This window comes from Thermomyces lanuginosus (genome assembly GCF_041956635.1).
Source record: "Thermomyces lanuginosus strain ATCC 200065 unplaced genomic scaffold VTN49scaffold_36, whole genome shotgun sequence".
In the NCBI taxonomy this organism is placed as follows: Eukaryota; Fungi; Ascomycota; class Eurotiomycetes; order Eurotiales; family Trichocomaceae; genus Thermomyces; species Thermomyces lanuginosus.
The window spans coordinates 136,338-156,790 of NW_027192370.1; the positions used below are offsets into that span (position 1 = coordinate 136,338).

At 52.3% G+C, this 20,453-nt stretch overlaps 9 protein-coding genes across 9 annotated transcripts; 4 read left to right on the forward strand and 5 right to left on the reverse strand.

Moving 5' to 3' along the window:
- Positions 1-12: 12 nt before the first annotated feature.
- On the reverse strand, positions 13-624 carry VTN49DRAFT_5834 (uncharacterized protein; the record flags this gene model as incomplete). Its single annotated transcript, XM_069413935.1, has 1 exon — positions 13-624. One exon carries the CDS (start codon positions 622-624, stop codon positions 13-15), a length of 612 nt encoding a protein of 203 aa, XP_069266058.1.
- Positions 625-1,353: 729 nt separating this feature from the next.
- VTN49DRAFT_5835 (uncharacterized protein) lies at positions 1,354-5,054 on the reverse strand (the record flags this gene model as incomplete). Its single annotated transcript, XM_069413936.1, has 8 exons — positions 1,354-1,415; positions 1,468-1,873; positions 1,926-2,716; positions 2,767-3,159; positions 3,211-3,606; positions 3,674-4,234; positions 4,289-4,552; positions 4,628-5,054. 8 exons carry the CDS (start codon positions 5,052-5,054, stop codon positions 1,354-1,356), a joined length of 3,300 nt encoding a protein of 1,099 aa, XP_069266059.1.
- A 1,883-nt stretch (positions 5,055-6,937) lies between these two features.
- Positions 6,938-8,404, reverse strand: VTN49DRAFT_5836 (uncharacterized protein; the record flags this gene model as incomplete). The annotated part of the gene is made up of 1 exon (XM_069413937.1): positions 6,938-8,404. One exon carries the CDS (start codon positions 8,402-8,404, stop codon positions 6,938-6,940), a length of 1,467 nt encoding a protein of 488 aa, XP_069266060.1.
- A 2,047-nt stretch (positions 8,405-10,451) lies between these two features.
- VTN49DRAFT_5837 (uncharacterized protein) lies at positions 10,452-10,912 on the forward strand (the record flags this gene model as incomplete). Its single annotated transcript, XM_069413938.1, has 2 exons — positions 10,452-10,762; positions 10,813-10,912. The coding sequence occupies 2 exons, from the start codon at positions 10,452-10,454 to the stop codon at positions 10,910-10,912; spliced, it is 411 nt and encodes a 136-aa protein (XP_069266061.1).
- A 69-nt stretch (positions 10,913-10,981) lies between these two features.
- VTN49DRAFT_5838 (uncharacterized protein) lies at positions 10,982-11,341 on the forward strand (the record flags this gene model as incomplete). Its single annotated transcript, XM_069413939.1, has 1 exon — positions 10,982-11,341. The coding sequence occupies one exon, from the start codon at positions 10,982-10,984 to the stop codon at positions 11,339-11,341; it is 360 nt and encodes a 119-aa protein (XP_069266062.1).
- Positions 11,342-11,686: 345 nt separating this feature from the next.
- VTN49DRAFT_5839 (uncharacterized protein) lies at positions 11,687-12,142 on the reverse strand (the record flags this gene model as incomplete). The annotated part of the gene is made up of 1 exon (XM_069413940.1): positions 11,687-12,142. The coding sequence occupies one exon, from the start codon at positions 12,140-12,142 to the stop codon at positions 11,687-11,689; it is 456 nt and encodes a 151-aa protein (XP_069266063.1).
- An 816-nt stretch (positions 12,143-12,958) lies between these two features.
- Positions 12,959-14,360, forward strand: VTN49DRAFT_5840 (uncharacterized protein; the record flags this gene model as incomplete). The annotated part of the gene is made up of 3 exons (XM_069413942.1): positions 12,959-12,975; positions 13,037-14,297; positions 14,358-14,360. The coding sequence occupies 3 exons, from the start codon at positions 12,959-12,961 to the stop codon at positions 14,358-14,360; spliced, it is 1,281 nt and encodes a 426-aa protein (XP_069266064.1).
- Positions 14,361-14,865: 505 nt separating this feature from the next.
- VTN49DRAFT_5841 (uncharacterized protein) lies at positions 14,866-17,909 on the reverse strand (the record flags this gene model as incomplete). Its single annotated transcript, XM_069413943.1, has 5 exons — positions 14,866-16,126; positions 16,176-16,544; positions 16,599-17,550; positions 17,610-17,664; positions 17,721-17,909. The coding sequence occupies 5 exons, from the start codon at positions 17,907-17,909 to the stop codon at positions 14,866-14,868; spliced, it is 2,826 nt and encodes a 941-aa protein (XP_069266065.1).
- Positions 17,910-19,834: 1,925 nt separating this feature from the next.
- On the forward strand, positions 19,835-20,134 carry VTN49DRAFT_5842 (uncharacterized protein; the record flags this gene model as incomplete). Its single annotated transcript, XM_069413944.1, has 2 exons — positions 19,835-20,058; positions 20,116-20,134. The coding sequence occupies 2 exons, from the start codon at positions 19,835-19,837 to the stop codon at positions 20,132-20,134; spliced, it is 243 nt and encodes an 80-aa protein (XP_069266066.1).
- Positions 20,135-20,453: the final 319 nt, after the last annotated feature.

Here is a 20,453-nt window from a genome sequence, read left to right on the forward strand (position 1 = left end):
TCAGTGGTTGGTCTACTCTTCCCGGGCCCTTTTCCTTTGCTCCTTTCGCTGTAACCTCCTGGGCCTTATCGCGTCAATTCTGGCCCTGTGCCTGGGCCGCTCCATTTCCATCAATTTCCTGCACGCCTCCGGAGTACACAGCTGGCGGTACTCATCGAGGCTGATGAATGGGTACTCACCGGCTTCGAGCCTCTCCGTCACAATATGCAGCACAATCTCCTTCCTCATTTTAGCCACGCGGCGCTCCTCTCGGTCAGTTCTCGTCTCCTTCTCTTGTTGAGGTTCGGGAGCAAGGCGCACTCCTCCATCCTCCGTATCTTCATCATCATCTCCTCCCTTTTCATTCGTTCTCTCTTGCTTTTTCGGATTCACCTTTCTTTCCTGCGTCCCCTCCCTTGGTGGTAAATCAATACCGTGACGTAACCCTGCTGGAGCCCTCTCCCCCGCCGTGTTTGCTCCTTCCCTTCCTCTGATCCTCACTCTCACCAGCCGATAAATCTCTTCCGGTTCCGCCCCGCTCCGGATGAGCTGCTGCACCCGCTCTCTCCGCAGCCGGCGGTACTCAGCTTCGTTCCTATAATAGTGCCGCCGGATGATCCGTCGGTGGAGCTCCGAGACGGACATTTTCGAGTTTCACCACCTCGTTGACCAATGTGCGGACTTCCCGCCACCGCGCCGGGATCAAGTGCAGTATTTAAACAGGTCAATGTTCCTTTTTCTTCGAATTGATGGAACGAGCGGTGGATGAGAGTATCAGCTCGATTTGGAAAGACATGGAGTGATATATACCGCGTCCCATCGGGGAAGGATATGATCGAATAGATCGGCTATTACCTCCAGAGATAGGAATTCAATCTGGAATTTCAAATAGTATTTTAGTCTTACGTCTAGTAGACATGTTCTTATTGCCATGAGTTCAAGAACTCATTCCTTTGATCGTCACCAAAAAAAAAAAAAAAAAAAAAAACAAATGGGATTATATTTTGGAACAAGAGAGGGGGCTCTTTGACAAGGCACTCAACAACAAAGTGCCTATAGCATTCGCTACAGGATATATATATGTGCTCGACGACAGAGAAAGGATCCGATCGAGAAGGAAGAGAACAAACACGAATCGTAGTCATTCATACTCGAATCGGTCAATGAATAATAATTATTCAAGGGAGGGCATGAATCACACAAACTACGTGAATGAACATCAACAACAATAACGTATCAAGAAGACAACTTAAAAAAAGAAAAAGAAAAATTGAACGGCTATCATATTCAAGACCGTGTCAAGTGAAAGAAACAAGAACAATCAGAGGGGACAATAAAGAACACAAAGAACCCTCACAAACAAACAACGCAAGATTACTCGAAATCCGCCGTATAGGAGAAGCCACGGAATTGTTCCTGCATGGCTTGGGAGAGAACTGTGACAACGGTTAGATGAGAAGTAAGAATAGAGGGAACAAGGGTACTGACCAGATTGCACTGGGGTAAGAACCGGAGTCACGCTGGTGAACTCGGTGTCGAAGTTGCTCGTGTCGGTCGGGTTGCTGATCGTGGGGATGAACGGCGGCGGAACCCGCTTGTGGTAGACATCGTCCCAGTTGATGTTGCGGAAGAATGCGTGCGACATGACTTCCTGCGCGTCCGTCGGGCCAGAACCCAGCCGCAGCTCCGGTTCGCGAGTGAGCAGCTTTTGCAGAATTGACACGGAGTCGCGAGGCATGTGGATCGGATACAACGGCTCATCTGCCAGAATCGCGTCGTAGATCTCGTCCTCGTCTTCGCCTCTGAATGGCGACTGCTGGAGGAGCATTTGGTAGATGAGCACGCCAAAGGCCCACCAGTCCACTGCTCGCCCGTACTTCTTATCCAACAGGATCTTTCTTTTGTTAGTTCAATGTCACAAGGTTGAGGGAGAAGATCGAACTCACCTCCGGGGCCATAAACTCTGGTGTCCCGCAGAACGTACTCGTCGTACTTCCGTACCACATATCCTCCTTGCACAGACCATAGTCGCCAATCTTGATGTGTCCATCCAGAGTCAACAGGATGTTGTCCAGCTTCAGATCTCGGTAGATGACTCCGTTCTCGTGGAAGTACTTTAGTGCCAAGCACACCTCCGCAGCGTAGAACTGAGCCCGTTTCAACCCAAACTGTCCGCGCTGGATGTGCAACATCAGGTCACCTCCGCTGATGTACTCCATGACAAAGTACACTCGCGTCTCCGTCTGGAAACAAGCGTGCAAATTCAGCAGGAACGGGTGCCGCTCCTTGTTGGCAATCAGGAACACCCGCTTCTCTGACTTGGTACTCTCAACTTCGTCGTTCTCAATGATAAACTCCTTCTTCAACACCTTAATCGCGTACAGTTTCTTCGTTGCCTTGGTCTCCGCCAACATGACCTTTCCGAAATTACCCTTGCCGAGCACGGCCAGGAAGTTGAAGTCGTCCAGACCAATCCGGCGGTGTGGCTTCTGTTGAGGTGGCTCCTTCGCCGGGTGCTGGACAAGTTGTTGTTGCTGCTGCTGATGCTGCTGATCTGCATAAGGCTGTGGAGGCATCGGCTGGTGTGGAGGCGGCGGCATCTGCTGCGCTGGGGGCGGCACGCCGTACGGAGGAACCTTGGCGGGAGGCGCGGGTGGCGCTTGGTTCTGATAGCGTGCGTATGCCTCAGGTACATACGGCGCATGCATAGGCGGCTGCTGCTGCGCCATTCGGGGGTCTACACCACATTAGCTTTGATCAACAAGACAACCTGGTGGGCACCCTTACCCATGCCGTGTTGTGACGGCGGACGCGCGCCAGTAGCAATCGCGGCCGCCTGCGCCGCAGGGTCAACAGACGATGTTCGCGGAGGCAGATTTTGTCGCTGAGCCTGCAGGGGAGACTGCGGCGGCGACTGCGGAGGTCCGTACGACGTCGCCGCGGCGGAGACAGCCTCCGTCGACGGTTGCTTCGGAGGCGCAGCGTATTCCTGCTCCCTCATCACCGCCGCTGGAGAAGGAGTTTCACGCAGGTTCCGTTGGGTCATGCTGGGCGTCTTCTGATGCTGCAGGTTCTTGGTCCTGATCAGCGTCTCCAGGATTTGGTTCGCTGCCTCCATAGACATTCCGCAAAAATCGGGCACCAAGTGAGCGCAATGAGTATGGCAAGTAAGACCGCATTCTATCCTCTGTTAGCACAACCTACCATTGATATACATTCCAATCGACGTACCTGAACATCGCTTAGCGTTCTTCCGACCAAACGGCAGCAGGTACCCGCAGTGGCAGCACCAATTTGCAGAAATGTTGGCAAAATTCTCGAAGCGATGTGGGATGCGGTGGTTGATCTTTTCTTCGTCTGGGTCGGTTTCATAGTTCGCCTTGCTGATGCACTTGGTGACCACTTTCGGATAGCATTTACGATGGCACGTGTACTTGCAATCGGCACATTGCATGCCTGCAGCATACTTCAAGAAGTCCCCGCAAAGCGCGCAGCGCATAATGTTGTAGAACTGCTGTGTGACGAACTTGTGGCCCTGCTTCTCGTGGACCTCTTCCTTCTTCTGACGGACTGCGCCTTGTCGGTTCAAGCCGTGGTCGAATGGACGGCGATCCTTCAATTGCTTCGCTGCGAAAGCGTCAGTCTATCTTCGCACCGCTCCAGATCGGGTGACCAAAAAGAAAAAAAAACCTACCGAAGCTCATCGTCAGATGAATTCTGCCAAAAGGTTCTAGTGAGAACCACGAATCAATCATGACCGGATTACTCTGCCCGCCAGGCCCACCCTGACCGCCTGAGGCACCTGGGCCACCTCCGGGGCGTGGAGCGCCAGGGAACTGGGATCCCGCCTGACCGTGCAAGTCGGCCCCTTGATTCATCTTGTCTGCAGAGACCCAGCCACTCGAGTTGAACTCGGACTCGATCTTCTTTCGTCGCATTTCTTCCGCGATATCCGAGATGCGAATCCACTGCATGCCAATGGGCGTTGGACGATCACCAGCTTTATCATACACAGTGAGTTCAATCTCGTTGGCCTTGTCAATGTCGATGCTAAAGTTCTCGTCGGTCCACCGGTCGTTTCTCGTTGCGCGGGTTCGCGCTTTGATAGTATCTTCGACCTTGACAATGACGAAGGTTTCAGGTCCCCGAGAGAATCTTGATGTGGCAGCATGGTCTACATCCTTTACTGCATGGATGCGCAGCGTCAGATGCCCAGTGAGAGGCTTGCGGATATTCGGCGCATTGATGCTGTCATCTGTACTAGGTAAGCCCAATCTCAAGCTCTCAGCCGGCCGGAGAGCGCACATACCATCATTATCTGCCGATTCAATATCGACATGAAGATCCTCATATCTCTTGAGGGCCTGCTTGAGAAGTTGGATCTTCTGATTACTCTCGATGCGGCGACCTTCCGCATCGGCTCGACTCTTCCTGTCGCCTTCATCCTGGTACAGTCGGACCATTTTCTCGATTCCTGCTTTGTACTGCTTCTCCACGCTAAGCTTGAATTCGAGCTGAGACAGCATGAGCTGAATCTTCGGGCCGAGATAAGGGGTATCATATTTAATCAAGTCTGCCATGTTCAGATTGCGTCAGATTAGCACCAGTTTCTCTGCGGTCACGTTCGCATGCGTCAGCCAACGCGTACCCAGCTTGCTATAGTTTGGTCTCGCTTTGGGAACCGGGCCCCCGGGCCGCGGATCCGCGAAGGGAGCACGGGCCGGCATTGCACCGGTGCCGCCTTGGCTATAACCACCAGGGCCGACATCCCCATAGTCGCCCGACTGGCCAAGGCCGTCCTTGGGCGGCGGCGGGGGTGCCGCGCCGTCCCCTTGACCCCCGGCGTCCCCAGCCTGTTGCGACGCACCGCCGGCATTGCTCTTCCGCAGCTGCAGTTCCCGGATTTTCTCCTCCAAGTAGGCAATATTCTTGCGTCCATCACGGATGTTCGCATCGACGCGCTGCTGCACCAAGGGATTGTCAGTTGACTGCCGCATGTTAGTCGCGGCAGCAATGAGAGCCTTTTCGCGCTCGATCTTGCGGTAGACCGAGGCCAGCAACTCGTCGTTGTCCATGGTGAATCGCTATCCCTTCCCTTCTAATTTCCCGGACGGCGCAAATGAATGCAACGAAGCAGTTATCCAAAAACCGGGCAGGCCTGTCAATTACTGACGACCGCCCGATGGCGATCCGGGAGTCGTGCGGGGGGTTGACGGTCACGGACAGATCGCTCGGGGGAGGATGATTGGACAAACGGCGAAAGCTAGACCCAAGTTGCTCTCCCTGATGTGAGATTTTCTGCTCAGAGAAAGCGGGCTTTCGGTGGGCTGATGGTCGAATGGGCTGGAATCAGGCAAAACAGGCCCTTTACGGTCGCAGAACGAGGCAGGCTTAGGTCATCCCACTCGTAGTTGCATTGATGCCTCAGGCAGAAATAGCCTCATCCCTCAACGTCTATTATGTAAGCTGGGTCCCCGCTGTCGGCTGTCTAGCCTCAGTGCCTCAGGCCTCCTGCGCTAGTCCCTAACGGGACTAGCGCAGGAGGCCTGAGGCACTGAGGCTATCGGCTGTCCTTTTCCTGTGTCAAAGTTAACCTAAAAACGCTCGCAGTGCACAGGTTCGAGCTGCTCGGATCAAACCCCCATGATACATAAGAACAATCGTTCTTTCTCGTCGAGAGTTTTTGGCCTTCAACTCGGCCATGGTTCTTCTATTTTCTAGCTTCTTCTAGTTCGAAGAATTGGCGCAATGAGAGGAAATGGCGTAGTAACTAAAGCGCCGCCGCGCGACTTATAATTAACCGGGAGACAACGGACTCTCTTGACAGGTTGGCCATTGCTCAATTGCAAAATAAACAATATTTTACGGCATCTTACGCTTGTAACCTTGGCCCAAGACAGGGACGGGATTTTGATAACTGGCGCAGGGTTTTGTGGGTTACCCTAAAAGGTGCCTACCTCTTGTCCGCAGGAAGCTTTCTACTGCGTTTCAATATCCCAGACATACCGACTTTCCAGCGGCGTCAGGCAATGCAAATGATGATGAGCACATCTGAGAGTTTTTGAACGCAAGTTGACGCTTCGCTCGTGGGAACGCTTGTTGGGGGTTTGGACGGAAAAACCTTCGGTCCGTGGAACAGAGAAAAGGGGTGTGCATTTCAAGCTGGAAAGTGGTGCTGACTCTGGGCCGAGTGATCGTTTCATAGAGTATCTCCTAGTCGGTTCTCATGAAGTGACAGCTGAAAGGCACGGTTTGATGCGTTACATCAAGCCTCCTGCTTGAATCAGGCACCACAGGAGCATCCCCTGATGTCAGTCAATTTCAGCAGGCCCGTGGTGGCACACGATACCTATTCGCCATGGTTTGTTCCCAAAGTTTCCGTGAGGGTACAGTACAGGATGGGAAACTCTCCAATACCTAAAGCCATGCCGAGCCAAGCGATAGAGACCAAATCCACTGTCCCGAGGCTCGGAAGCCTATTGAGATCATGAACCTTGCATCAATTGCACGTGAAAGTGCTTCAAAGTTTACACCATGCTTAGGGTACTACTATCAACGTTCGAGAGAGGCAGAAGTCCGAAAGCTTGAGGGGGATAAGCTATTCCGTCGTCCGTTTTGATTGGCGCTTATGGAACCACTGAACATTACAAGTTTAGGGCACATAAATGTCCGGGCTCCAATTCATCCAATTTTTATTGTCCTCAACTCCTAAATTCTAAAAGCACTTGCGTAAGTACATGCATGAGAAGACATTCCGTCACGAACAAGACCTGCTTGTGCCACAATCGTTCCATGATCCCAAGAACAAACTCTGGTCATTCCAGGATAGTACGTTCTTCTGACCTAACACCCAAATAGGAGGAATCCCACGCTGAGTATCCAAAGGCCGTCGATGGATCCCACCCGGCAAAACGGACGCCAGGTGATAGGACAAAAAACGGCCGATCGGAGAGGGCGCTTATTCGGAACGCTTCGGAACCCGAGGCAGACATAGCCAGCTAACCACCATGGTCCCATACAAGCCCAGACAGATAGGATGGAGGACGACTGTGCCAACCTGCTGGGCTGCCAGTCCTGTCACGAACGGAGCAATGGCCCCGCCACTACTGCCCATGGCGCCGCAAAGCCCGATGCTGGTCGTCTGGATGTTGCGTGGCAGAAGACGGTTGAAAATAACCATTGCACACGAGTAGACTGGCCCCTGCAAAAGGCCGACAATGGCCACCGCCACCGCCTGACCGATGATGTTTGGCAGTAGCCATGTCAAAATCTGACAGACGATGGTGCCGATTGTGAGCGCCAAAACCGTTACTCGTTCTCCGATCCTCCGCGCAAAGTGCGTCAGCACAAGTCGCCCGATGGTGATACCCGCCCAGAAGCCGGAGCTGACGTAACCGACTTGCGCCGGATCGCCGTTGCGGTAGTTGATCAAATACGACACGATCCATCCCGAGTTGCTCACCTCGGCACCTTGGTAAGCGAAGATGAACAAGGCGCCCAACAGCGTCACTGTATTTTTGACCGCATCCTTGAGTGGACTTTTCTTGCGTACTAATGCGCCGTCCTCGCGATGAGAAGCAGTGCGTTGCAAGGAAGTCATGAGTTGTAGCGGGTTGTCCTTCTCGTAATTCCTGAATACCCAGCCGCCGTAAAAGACGTTCACCAAGGAAACGGCGATATTAATGGAAAAGAAGTAGGACCAGCGTATTCCATTGGAGGCCATTGCTGTGGCAATCAAGGGCGCGACAGTGCCTCCAATGCCGTATGCGCCGTGAGCCAGACCAAGGATCTCTGTTCCCTTGTCCAGATTCGCTAGAAAGACATTGTTCAAGGATAGCATGGTGGCTAAGCCCAGTCCGATAACAAAGTAGCTGACAACCACTACTCCAAAAGGTGGATGTACCAGGATAGCCACGTAGCCAGCTATCAGAAGTGACATACAGAGCATCACGGTCTTGGACCGGCCCAGACGGGTATCCAATAAATGAGTGAGAGGCGCAGCCGTAATGAAGCCAACGGCATTGGCAACGAAGATCATCGACACCACGGCATATTGAATGTTGTATGCCTTCTCTATGTACGGGATCAGAGCACCCGGAGCACTGTCACTCATTCCGTGGGCAAAGAACATCAAGCAGGAGCTGATAAAGCGCCATCGATTCTGGGGCGGATTGGTGAGGCTAGTGACTAAATTTACTGGCGATGCAGGTGCTTCCCGGGGCGTTTGCGGTGCGCTCTCGACATCTTGCGGCGTTGCTGGTGTCCGTGTCCCAGAGAATTCTTCCAAGGGAACCGCCGGACCTTCTTGAGTCAGCTCATCAGGCAGGTTTCCGGTCCTCGACCAGTCTTTGTAAGCGACAGCCGCTGGCTCCGTGACAGCAGAAGAGCTGTCAATTTCAATCAGAGCTCCGAATCTCGATGCCATTTCGAAGAATTGGCGCAGGAGAAAGTGTGGGAGCCCTAAAAGAGACGGCTCGTGCTAATGAACATGGATTTATAATCTTTGTCGGGGTCCACAGCGCAAGCTACATTGTGACATATCACTAGAGCTCCAGACCGTCTTCTGATTCAAAGCGGTCACGGGGTCGAGGCCAACACTGCCCGCCGTGGGTTACAACGCCATTCGCAGATCTGTAATTGACACGTTTGACGTTTTCGTTTCGGAGAGGACTCCGATTCGTATTGTTGGAATTTGAATTCAAACTTGTCATTTACATCGAATGCATTGGCCAGCTTAGGCTTTGTGTGAGCAATTTTCCTCTTGAAACCTCGGATTTGCACTTCCGAGAGTCTCGTTTAAACTTTTAACAATTTAGCCGCCCTCGTGGCTCATGCACACCCCCTTCAGATGCAAGGAGGTTCAATTCTTCTACGCCGGGGCCTTTTTCACAGGTCAGCACCAAACAGAGACGGGTGCTGAAACAGGGGTTGCGGAGCTGAGTCATTGAATACTCAGCAGCAGCATACACGACCAATACCCGAACCCGGACGCTGTAATCCCTTTGCTGTCCACTTAGGCTCTCATATTGTTCCTCTACTGTCTGCGCAATCAATGTATTTCACATGTTCTGCTCCGTAGATCGTTCACGAACTGCGCAATGAACTTCACATACTTGGCTGTTATGCTGCAGCGAGGTATACTGCCTCATTCTTGGTGTCGTAACAGCTGTTTGCTGAGGGTTTCTCAGGAGACTAAACCCTACAGCACGAGCGTGGATATTTAATATCAGCACACTTCATCTTTCGTGAAATTATGTCTAGCCTATGAGGTAGATGACGGCCTGCACTGTTGAGGCATTGGGTGTTGGAAGGCTAACAGGCGTGATGGGCGAGATGCACACTGGCCTCAACCGTCACGTCGAGTTCAATGGTTGGTCCTAATAAGGGCTCATGGATGGAATTTTCTCTCTGCCAAACTATAGTCGCCTTATTTTGGAGACGTATGGCCGAAGGCGCCGTGTAGTTTCTCACTTAGTCCATCTAAACATATCCAGGGATCATGTCAACTCTGAATGAGGTATTTCCGCGTTGAAGGAAGCCGGTCCAATAATCTGTTTGGATCTGGCATCCCATCGCCTGTACACCAAGCATAAGAGCCTGGGCAAGCCTTCCTGTCAGAAGTTATGCATCGCTGCATACCCAAAGTGGAAGGAATATCAGCCCGTTTCAGTCATCAGCCAGAATCGACAGGCTTGTCAAGCATACCTAATATTCCGAGGTGCGAGATTATGATTGATAAAGACGAATGGCCCAGTTGTCGGGGACACATAATTCTTCGAAGATGTAGGCAACAACTCTTTGATAGCACTCCCAGCAGCAGCTCGCGGATTAAAAAGTTAGCGCAGAACGCAAAAACGAAGCCAGGCCGGGCGAGCTATACCGCGGTTGATGCGTAAGGATTGTACATAGCAACAAAGTTCCTGGGTCAGCGTATGTGATTGAACCAGTAAAGTTTTTTTTTTTTTTTTTTCTTTTTCTGACTTCTTGATCAGGCTGACTTGAACCACACGTCCATAATCAGGTACGCCTTTGAACCCAAACCTGGCTAGACCTGAGGGACGCGCACACATACTAGTAGTTTCCTCGCCACCGTCACGCCCGAGTCATAACTAGATAATCCATAGAGAGCATGCAAGACAAGCGATGTTACGAAGTGAGTGGAAGAGTCCAAAACCACACAGCCTGTCGGCCCTGAAGACGAAGTACGACGTCCTCGAAACGCACTCCCACTGGTCACTGCGCTTAACTATGAAAGGAATAGCGGCAGCATGGAACTTCCGAATAATCGATGAGCTAGTCTAATGTGGCTAGCCTCCGCACTCTGGGTGGGGACTGGATCAGCGAGGGAAGACATCGGACCTGTCCCATGAATGCTCTTTTTTTCCAGTTTTCTCTTGTGTGTCTCGACCACCAGTGATTAAAGTCTGTGACGCCGACGTCCAATCTGCTGTTCTGTTCGACTCAATTCCAAAATGGGCGTTCCCCCCAAAAGAAGAGTCCTCGCCACGGCGGACGAGACCCTCGTTCCTCCGGACCAGTTGACCGATACACAACACATCGCTCGCGTCAATAAAGCGGCAGGCAATAACATGTACTTTGTCGAACTTCCGAATAAAGAGACTCTGCTGGTCGAAATGCCTGCCAAGTTCCGTTCCACGATCTGGATCAAGAAGGGCTCCTATGTCCTCATAGAAACGACCGGATACTCTGGAGCGCACAAGTTAGCGGGGGAGATTATCAACGTCGTCCGGGATGAAAAAGAGTGGCGCAAAGCGCCCTACTGGTAGGTGTTGTTTCTCTGTTTTCAGGCGTCGGAAATTGACCATGTTTCAGGCCAAAGGAATTTGTGAAGAAGTCTCTCCTTCCGTCCGACTCGGACGAGGAGGATTCTGTCGTAGGCAAAATGCCACCATCCGACGATGAGAATGAGTAAACATCCTGTATATCTCGAACTGTGCTTCGTGTCATTTGTCGTTTTTCAAATGACATGAGAAGAAGCAGCATGGATGCTCTGTTGGGAAAAGAAATAGATGCTTCAGGATATTTGCTCACCGTTATGATGGGCAAAGATGCGGCTCATTCAATTGGTGAGGATCGACAATGCAGCGATCTAGTGCCGTGCAAATCATGGCGAGATCGCCGCTTCAGAAGGCGCGAGGCGATTATTGGGAAGCAACCGAGATTTAGAGTGAACGCATCGGTTTATTGGCTGGATTATACATCAATGGTGTCATGGCGAAGAAACAGCAAACACAACAAGGCTTCTCTGAAGAATGGCATATCCAATGGATCGGCAAAGAGTTCAATTAAAGGACTATCCGAGTTTGGGCAGAGTCTCAACCCACATTTACGATGCTTTTGAAAGGACCAACACTCTTGGCCAGCAACGGCAGCATTGCAGCAGTACTGTTGGTTCAAGTCGTCTCTGCCTTCCGCCCAGCGGATGGGATCAAGCACCCAACATGCCTCCCTTATCCTGGCATTGATCAGTATCCGGATCGAGCCTACGGTGCCATGTAGGCATCGTAGTGTCAATCAATGTTTTGGATTCCATGTGAATTCCTCACTACTGTACACGTTGAATACAGCACATAAAAAGCTCTATCTGCCAAAGCTAGCCGGGTATAAAAACATTGATCATCAAATGTAGCTTGACACTGGCAGCCGGTGTCGCCGTATTGTTTCAGAGAAACGTTCGAGCCAGTCTTCAGCCATTGTCCACCCTATTCTCGCTGCTCGGATCTGACCGGCCTTGATTTGTTGCCCGTTGCTCACGACTTGTAAACCCGAGCCACTCTCCGACGATCCCTCTCGGTTTCGGAACCGGACACTGTCGGCCCAATTTCGCCATTTCTTTGGCCTCAGCTTCCATTTGCAAGAATGTTGAAACCTCCTCTTCCTCCTGTGACGATAGAGTTTTCCCATTCCCCGGCTGAGATGATTGTCCGGCCTCTACGGCTTCAATAGCCTTCTTTGGCTTTCTCCGTGGCCGTTGAATCAACTGTCCATCGGCCGTCACAATCGTTTCCGAGTCTGCCAGTGTTCGCCGGGGTGCCGGACATGGGAAGATGTGCGGAATGCCCACGATGACAAATGAGGCAAGCAACGTCGCGGCAAATAGCGAGCTGGTCGAGCGCGACCGCGGATGGAGAATTGGCGGCATGGTAGTAGGTGTGTGAAAGACAATGGGCTATGAAGCTGTCTGCGTCGGTGTAGTCATGAGACAATGGTCCCCGAGTGCAATGGCTGCAATCTGCAAGCGCGGTCAGAGGAATTGAGAAAGGGATGAAGTGCCGCAAGATTCCGGATATCATACAGCAGGCAACTAGTGCACATTGCGCCACTTTAACGGCGCATGCTGGTCAATTCTCTGTCCGGGGATATTCCCATCGATCCGGAGGTGCGAAAAGAGCTAAAGTTGACTTGGACTTTCTCCGTCACCTGATTTGGTGGGGATTGGCGCCTGAGGCAGAAAGGTCTTATCAATCATCCCCTCCACATTAGAACCTCGCTTGCGTTTTCAAACATCTGTCCTGTGTTCGGCGTAATACGCGTCTACCTAGCTTAGGAATCTTGAATTGTTTGACACAGCAAAATAAATCTCGTCTTTGTTTTATACTTTCGCGTTTCAAAGAAAACGCGAACCGCGAAACTGCATAGAATGACGAAATTTCAGAGCTGCGTGGTTACATAATCACCCGCAATCTTATCGCCGCAATCGCCGCCTGTGATTGGTCAACGCGCAGTTCGTGAGGACAATCGCCGCCAGAACACCTGTAGATGCCAGTTTGCTGCTGTCCAGCTCCTAAATTCATCATGGCGCAACTTCTCTGTTGATGTAGAAATGCATATTCGATAGAGCCCGATAGTGCGACAGAAGCTGTCGTTGGTTTTGATCCCTTCTGGCGGCGCTGTTGGCGCTGCTGGCTTCCATCGCTTCTGGAATTACGAGCCCGCTTGAAAGGATCGTGTCGGCAAAATGAGCGATCTCGATAGGTATGATTATGCGCAGAAAGCTGTTGTACAGGCGATTTGGTTACTGACAGTGATCATCCAGGGCCATCGCGCAGCTGCGCGCCTGTCGACCGATCCCCGAAGCCGAGGTACGGGAACTCTGCTACAAAGCGCGCGAGCTGCTTATCGAGGAGGGCAACGTGGTGTTGGTCGACGCACCCGTTACAATATGCGGCGACATTCACGGCCAATTCCACGATCTGATGGAGCTCTTCCGCGTTGGCGGAGACGTTCCCGACACCAACTATCTCTTCATGGGCGATTTCGTCGACCGCGGCTTCTACTCGCTCGAGTCGTTCTTGCTCCTCCTTTGTTTGAAAGTTCGATATCCGGATCGCATTACCCTGATCCGTGGAAATCACGAGTCGCGACAGATTACGACCGTATACGGGTTTTACGACGAGTGCATTCGGAAATACGGCAGTGCTAATGTCTGGCGATACTGCTGCGAGGTGTTCGACTACTTGGCGCTGGGCGCTTTGGTGTTGGGTGCGAGCGCAGAGCTGGAACCCACTTCGTCCGTGCCCGAGGGACAGGAGCTAGAGACAGAAGTGCTCAACTCGACCGGCGAGGTCACGCATGCCACGTACCGGCCGAAAGGCGGCGGACTGTTGTCTGATGCCTCGTCTAACGACACCCGAGATATCTCTCCACCGCGCGACATCTCCATGGCTCCCGGCACGGGAGAAACCCCCGCACGAACTGGTCCCGCGGGTACCGGTGCCTCGGGATCTAGCTCCGGGAGCTACGGGACTACAGCGGGTGCAGTCCTCTGCGTGCACGGCGGACTCTCACCGCTTGTCGACAGCGTCGATAAGATCCGCCTCATCGACCGCAAGCAGGAAGTACCCCACGAGGGCGCCATGTGCGACCTCCTCTGGTCTGACCCGGACGAGATCGAAGGCTGGGGCCTCAGCCCCCGCGGCGCGGGGTTCCTTTTCGGCGGCGACATTGTCAAGCACTTCAACTACAAGAACGATCTCTCCCTCATCGCTCGCGCCCACCAGCTCGTCATGGAAGGCTACAAGGAGATGTTCGACGGTGGCATCGTCACCGTCTGGTCTGCGCCCAATTACTGCTACCGCTGCGGCAACGTCGCCGCCATCCTTGAACTCCCCGAGGACGCCAGCAACGGTGGGACCATTGCACGGAGTAACGGCGATATTGGCCGCAGCCCTGGCGTCGTTTATCGTGGAAATGAAAAACAAATTATCAGCCCGGGGCGTCGGTATCGGGTGTTTGAGGCTGCAGCGCAGGATACGAGGGGGATGCCGGCGAAGAAGCCGGTTGCAGACTATTTCCTGGTAAGTCCATCATCCTTTGGCCCCGATACTTTCTGGAAATGCGATGCTGATGGACCTTAGTGATAACCGATTGTAACGATTCAGATACCTTTTTTTTCTTGCCCTATCTATGGCTTTCGGTGTGCATGACGTGTGGATACGTACTACTATGTACTCGTGCTGGAGAGGTGCTTGGCTGGACCGCGTTTCCGTTCTTGCAGTGTTTATTTAAGTAACTGTTTTTCCCTCAGCCGTCGTAGAAGGGTGATGTAGCATTTTCTTTTTGTTCCCCCTCGCGGCGTAGAATCCTTGACGATAAAGATTGCTTATGGAATCTGTTCCTCCAAAGAAAAGTACATTCAACTCGTCCTTTGCTATGAAGCCTTCTCATGTACTTTTCCCTTAGAAAAATATAACAGGATCTCAAAACCGAACTGTATATATTGTATTCTAGATCTACGAGCTATGCCCATGATCAAGTCAGATCAGACCAGATCAGATCAAATCGATGTGATGTTGATCTAAGAATGGCCAACAAGAAATCCAGAATATCTACCAAACAACGGAAAAATTCCCCTAGAGAAAATTTTCAATACCGACCCAGAGGAGCATAACCATACCCCGTCCCGAGTTGCTGCTGTTGCTGCTGTTGTTGTGTTGGTGGTGTGTGAGGTTGATGCTGTTGTTGCTGCTGCTGAAGATCATCCGTTGTCAGCACATCGAGTCCAAGTTGTGGCATTGGCTGCTGAGAAGGTGGAGGTGGTGGTGGATTCGAATGGCCGGGTTCGTATGCGGAAGTTGTTGTGGTTGTCGCCGCTGTTGTTGTTGGCGATGACGCCGGACCAAGGTATTGGCTGCTTGGTAACCCGCTGTCCCAGTTGTCGAGGCCCAGGGCGAGAGAGTTTTGATCGCGGAACCACCAGTCTTGGCTGCCTTCGAGGGTGACTTGCTCCATGCTACTGGTAGGGAGACCAGATACTGCGGGGAGTCCGCCAGGGTTGTTGCCGCCACTGCTAGGTTGGACACTGTTGCCCATGTTCCAGAGTCCTGGTTGAGACGGCTGTTGTGGTTGCGGTGGTGGTGGTGGCTGCGATTGGGCTGGTTGTTGTTGCTGCTGTAGGAAAGAGTCCGAGTCTTGATAGGAAATAGGTATTCCCAGGTAACTGGGCTCGGGAGGGGACGTCGTCGTTTGCTGCTGGTAGGCTGGTATTGATCCATTTTCCGGCGCCGTTGTGTACATTTGCATTTCATTGGAATACAATGGGGGTTGCTGTTGCATGCGTGGGGTGGACTGGACCTCGATGGTCGTGATTGCTTGTCGTGGCCGGATCGAGGGTGGTGTATTGGTATTCGGCGAACTACGAGGACTTTCAGACTTCACCGACCCATCGGCTGTGGTAGCGCTCGGCGACGATGATCCCCGATCCCAAGCGGCCCACGAGCCCCATTTTGCGTGAGTCCGCTCAAAGATCTCCACCGCTTCCTCAGGGAGGTTAACTCGCCACTTGTTGGCAGACATGTCCAGAATGCGGAGGGTGCGCCGAGCGCAAAGCCATCCCTCAGCCATCTCCTCGAGGCTTCGGAGACCGTGGATGAGGTCCCTTTTCGCATTCTGGTCGGGCAGGTTCAACAGGTGGATAGTACAAGCGGTGTGGGCGATATACACTGCAAGGTTACAAATCTGCCTCAAGCCGTACGACCGCTTGTACATGCGGAATAACCGCGAAATAGCAGCGGCGGCCTGCGTGCATAGCCGCCGAGGCGAGACGTGTGGCGGCAGAGGAGATGTCGATTTGGTATATTTGAGGAACGGGCGGTAGAGATGGATGAAGAGGAGGTGGTAGAACATACTGAAGAGAGTCAGCCTAGCACACAACGCAAACAGTGGGTAAGACGTACTGCATGAGGAGAACAGGCGGAAGCCTCCCATCTTTTGGTTCCAGTTCCGCAGGCAATCCACTCTTCCATGCTTCGAGCCTTGTATGGACGTCACTAAGTCTTTTCAGCTCCGCTTGACGGGAAAGCGGTTGCTCTGCAGGTGATGGGTGGTAGAAGAATGCCAAAAGGTCATTGCTGATTTCGCAGAGTTTAGAGATCTGCAACGCGATAGCTCGTGTTCGCGCTGGCTGCGCGTGCTTCTGGACGATTCCAGAATCGGTGTAGGGTGCCCACACTTCCGACTCTTCGCTGGGGAACACCTCAAACTTTGGTACTGCCACGTTGGCTAGGGTCAGTTGTGGCAGACGGCCAAGGTAGTTCGACCAGCACCTATGGACCTGATCAGCAAACCCAAAGCCTTAAGACCTCAAAGGAACAACCCACTTGTCAAAGAGGAAACAACCCCAGAACGTGATCCGCCGTGCGTCAATCTCCTCGTCTGTCAGTTTGGAGCCCCCGACTGACGTGGCGTCAACGTTGAGTCCAAGGTCGTAGGCCATCCGAAAACTCATGCCGCTGTATACCCATCCTTTGCCTTCACGGCCACAGCCAGCTTCACGCACAGACATGATAGCAAGCGCTTGAACAGTGCAAAGTTTTGCTTTCTCATGCTCGTCATTCTCTAGCATCAGTCGCTTTGCCTCCTTGAAAAAATGATCCCCAGCCGTCGCTGAATCATCTGGGTTTTCCCTTGCCCCCTTCCAGGAACTGAAGTGGCACCCCAGAGCTAGCATCGCATTGACTAGCAGGGACGAGCAATACTGGGAGCTGTGACCGCGGATGAAATCCCGATAGAAGAGGCTCTTGTTCAACACGGTGAAGTAGGCGTAATGCCAGGTGAAATACATGGTTATGAGGTGCCTCACAAGCTCCTCATCGTCCGTTACTCTTGTCCACTGCGCCACGGAGAAGACCTCTTTATTGCCTTGTGACGATGTTGGCTCATTATCGTCCGGTTCCTCTGATTCGTGCGGTAGGAAAATCAGGTTAGAGGTCCCGCCGACGAACTTGACTGAGCCATCGAGCATGAGCTCACTCATCTTGCCCGAAAGCTCCGAGCCGAACTGGTCAGCCTCGTCACTTTCTTCCTGAGGCTGCGGCTGATCTTGCACCTTTGCCACTGTCAATCCTCTTTCTCGTGCGGTAATTGCCTCAGCAACATCGTCCAAATTGTTGCAGGACCGTATTTGATGGACTAATTCGAATACCTCGTCTTCACTGTAATGCAAAATCCCATGGATCAGGGTCTGCAGCGTTGCGTTCCGGATTCGAAGGTTGTCCACATCCTTTCTATAGACACCCTTCCTCCGATGATCTGAGTTGGGATCGTATATACCTATGCTTATGAGCCGTGTGACCCCAATAATGCGCGCGGGTACAACGTGGAACACATACATGGCGTGTGGTAAACGGACGAGCAGGCGGCGCAGCTGGGAAGGTTTCCGTCGCACTGCCGTCCGGCCCGTTAGCTCCATATCAAGTGACACAAACCGCCCTCGTACTAACCTTGGACTTTCTCCGCCGGCACGCGATGCAGGCTGAGCTGACACATCGCCGCTTGGTGGAAGACCCTTGCTCTTGCCCTGGTCCCTTGCCTTTGCGAGACGATTCTCCGGAATCATCGGCCGGAGTTATTGGATAGTCAACAGCCGGCGTGGCCAGGCCCGCCGGAGGAGCGCTCGTTCTACCGGTCATCTTCACCAACGTTGTTGTCGATACAACGGTACCAGGGCGACGTCGCACGATGCGCACAATTCATCTTTCGGATTTCAATGGCTGACTATGAGGAGCGACACCGCAGTCTCAGTCTGCCTGTGGCCCCAGAATCCGAATCGTCACTCAAGCGCGGAGGATAGGCGATCGTTCTCGCGTAGTTCTATGGGGATCATTGACCATTGGCATTGGGCTAACAATTGGATTGGTGCAGGTAGGTATTGCAGGCGCCGCCCAGGTCTAGTAAGGTATGATTACATGTGCCCCTGGGAAATACCAGGGGGTCCGAGGAAAAAGACCACGGGGATGGCCGACGTTTCGACTGGGAATAATTGGCGCGCGCCAGAGCGTCGAGAACAACTTGCACATCCCATTGAGGCGAGATCTTCTCCATGCCCATATCCGGCATTCGGGTGGCCAGGATGCTGACTCAGCCTTCCTGCCATTGAATGTCATCTGACTCCTGACCCAATCCGGTTAGGCGACCCAAGCCTTGGCCACCGCTAAATAAGGCATGCTAATCCGTACTTGGTTAGCTCCGACCAATCTGGAAAAGTGCGGATCTCCTTTTGGATCGTCCAAACTGAGGGATTTTGCGGGGGGAACCTTTGCTCACAGGAGCCGCGCGAGGCGCAAAGGGCCCGGAGGAAATTGGAAGCCAATTCGCGCTGGCTTTCGAATCTGATCAACGAATTGACTTCGATCTGGTAGATAATTCCGTGAAGAAGACAATGAAAACAAAAGTTTACGGTGCTTCTATGATCAGACCCGTCAGAACAAACTTCGAGAGTTTCAGTGGAAACGCCAAGTCGCCGGTACGAGAGTGGAGTGAAAGAAGAAATGGAGAAAAAAAAAAAAAGTACTACGACTAATACGGCGTCATGAGACCTGGGCATAAGGTGACGAACAGGATTCAGCGTTGCGTTGTTTTTCTCTTTGGTTCCTTCAGACCTCACGTTGTGGGGGATCGAGAGTCATGTTCTTGCAGTCGTTCAAGAAGAGATGAAAGCAATATATGGCCTTGAGTTACTACGAGAATATACTCCTTTCATTACGGGACAAGTTGAAAATCTGGCAATCTGTTCAATTCAGAGCAATTCATCCATGGGGCTTACCTGGCAGGGGTGCGCTGTTTAGAGAGTAAATCATGAGTCAAATAGGGGCACAATATCTTTGTACTTTGCTGCAGTACTTGCGCTGCCCTGCTGATTTGGCATCCGTCGTAAAGTCCAGGTTCAGATATGTTTGGGCCGTCGTTCAGGCACAGGTGATGATCCTGCAAGGAACCGGGCCGGCTTAGATAGTACTCTGCCGAATCCACAGACGAAGATGAACGCCGGAAGCCCCGGGTGTTCAGGGCCGATTTCGGGACCGCACCCAAGGCCGAAGACTAGCAGGATATTGTGAAAGTTCCCACCAAATGGGGGTCAAAACGGAACGGGGCCGATGTGATGTGCTTGGACCATGGTCCCAACGGATCGCCGTAGGTCAACTGATCTGGCAACATCTGATAGACCATCCGGGGAAAACTCGGACGCGTATTCTATGGTGGGCGACTCAATCTAGCGAAGGCGGAAAGAAAAGAGAATAATTACGGGCGCCGGAAAATGTGATGAAAGATCCATTGAGTTGACGAATTGGGGACGGTGCTCGTATCTTTCGAACGTTGGCACAATCATCCATCTGAAGACGTATAGTCCCACAGACACTCGAGGGAAGAGTGGGCATGTGGCACAGAAAACCCAACCTCAAGATCTATCCATCGATCCACGCGGAGAAATAATGTTAGGAACTCAGTTGATCGTTGTCCAAGTTGGAGTCCTTGCCGGAAACCTTCACACTAGAAGCACGAGCAAGTACGGAACTCATGCAAATTCTAATAGAGTTTCATCTATCCACTCTCTTCCATGGCAAGGAAAGGTTCCGCATCCGGGGAGATCTGGCACCAAATCGGGATTGAAAAACCAAAACTGCACGCCGTCCACACTGGGCACAGCAATGACCTCGCGGTCACCACAGAAGAAGTTGAATGGGTATTCACTCAAGGAATTTGGGTCTTCCAGTGGACGGGGGTGTTTGCGGTTGGATACAAAAACGCATCACGAGGGGTGACTTCTCGATTGTCCAACTGGTACGCGTGCACAGTTGAGGTTCCCGTGCTGGCGTCGCCGACCTTAACCCACATCAGCTCCTTGTCCCAGCGGTAGTTGATACCAAATACCTAGGTACTAGCCTACTCCGCGACTCCACACCTGTGGTGTGGGCCTGGGATGGATATTGGAATGGATGCACGCGGGGACGCATAAGTTACTTAATTCCCAGCTTTCGAGTTTCACAAAAGTGACGACAGAGTCGAAAGTCCGCTAGCAGATTAGATAGTCCGCTCTAGAGACTTGAAACTACTCTTCATCATCACCGTCGAGTTTCCTCAGAAGAACAGTATTTTATTATTGAATTGATAGCTTACAGCTCTGACAGTTCCTTCTGGTCACGCTCAGGATATAAAGCCCAATTGAGATCAAGGTT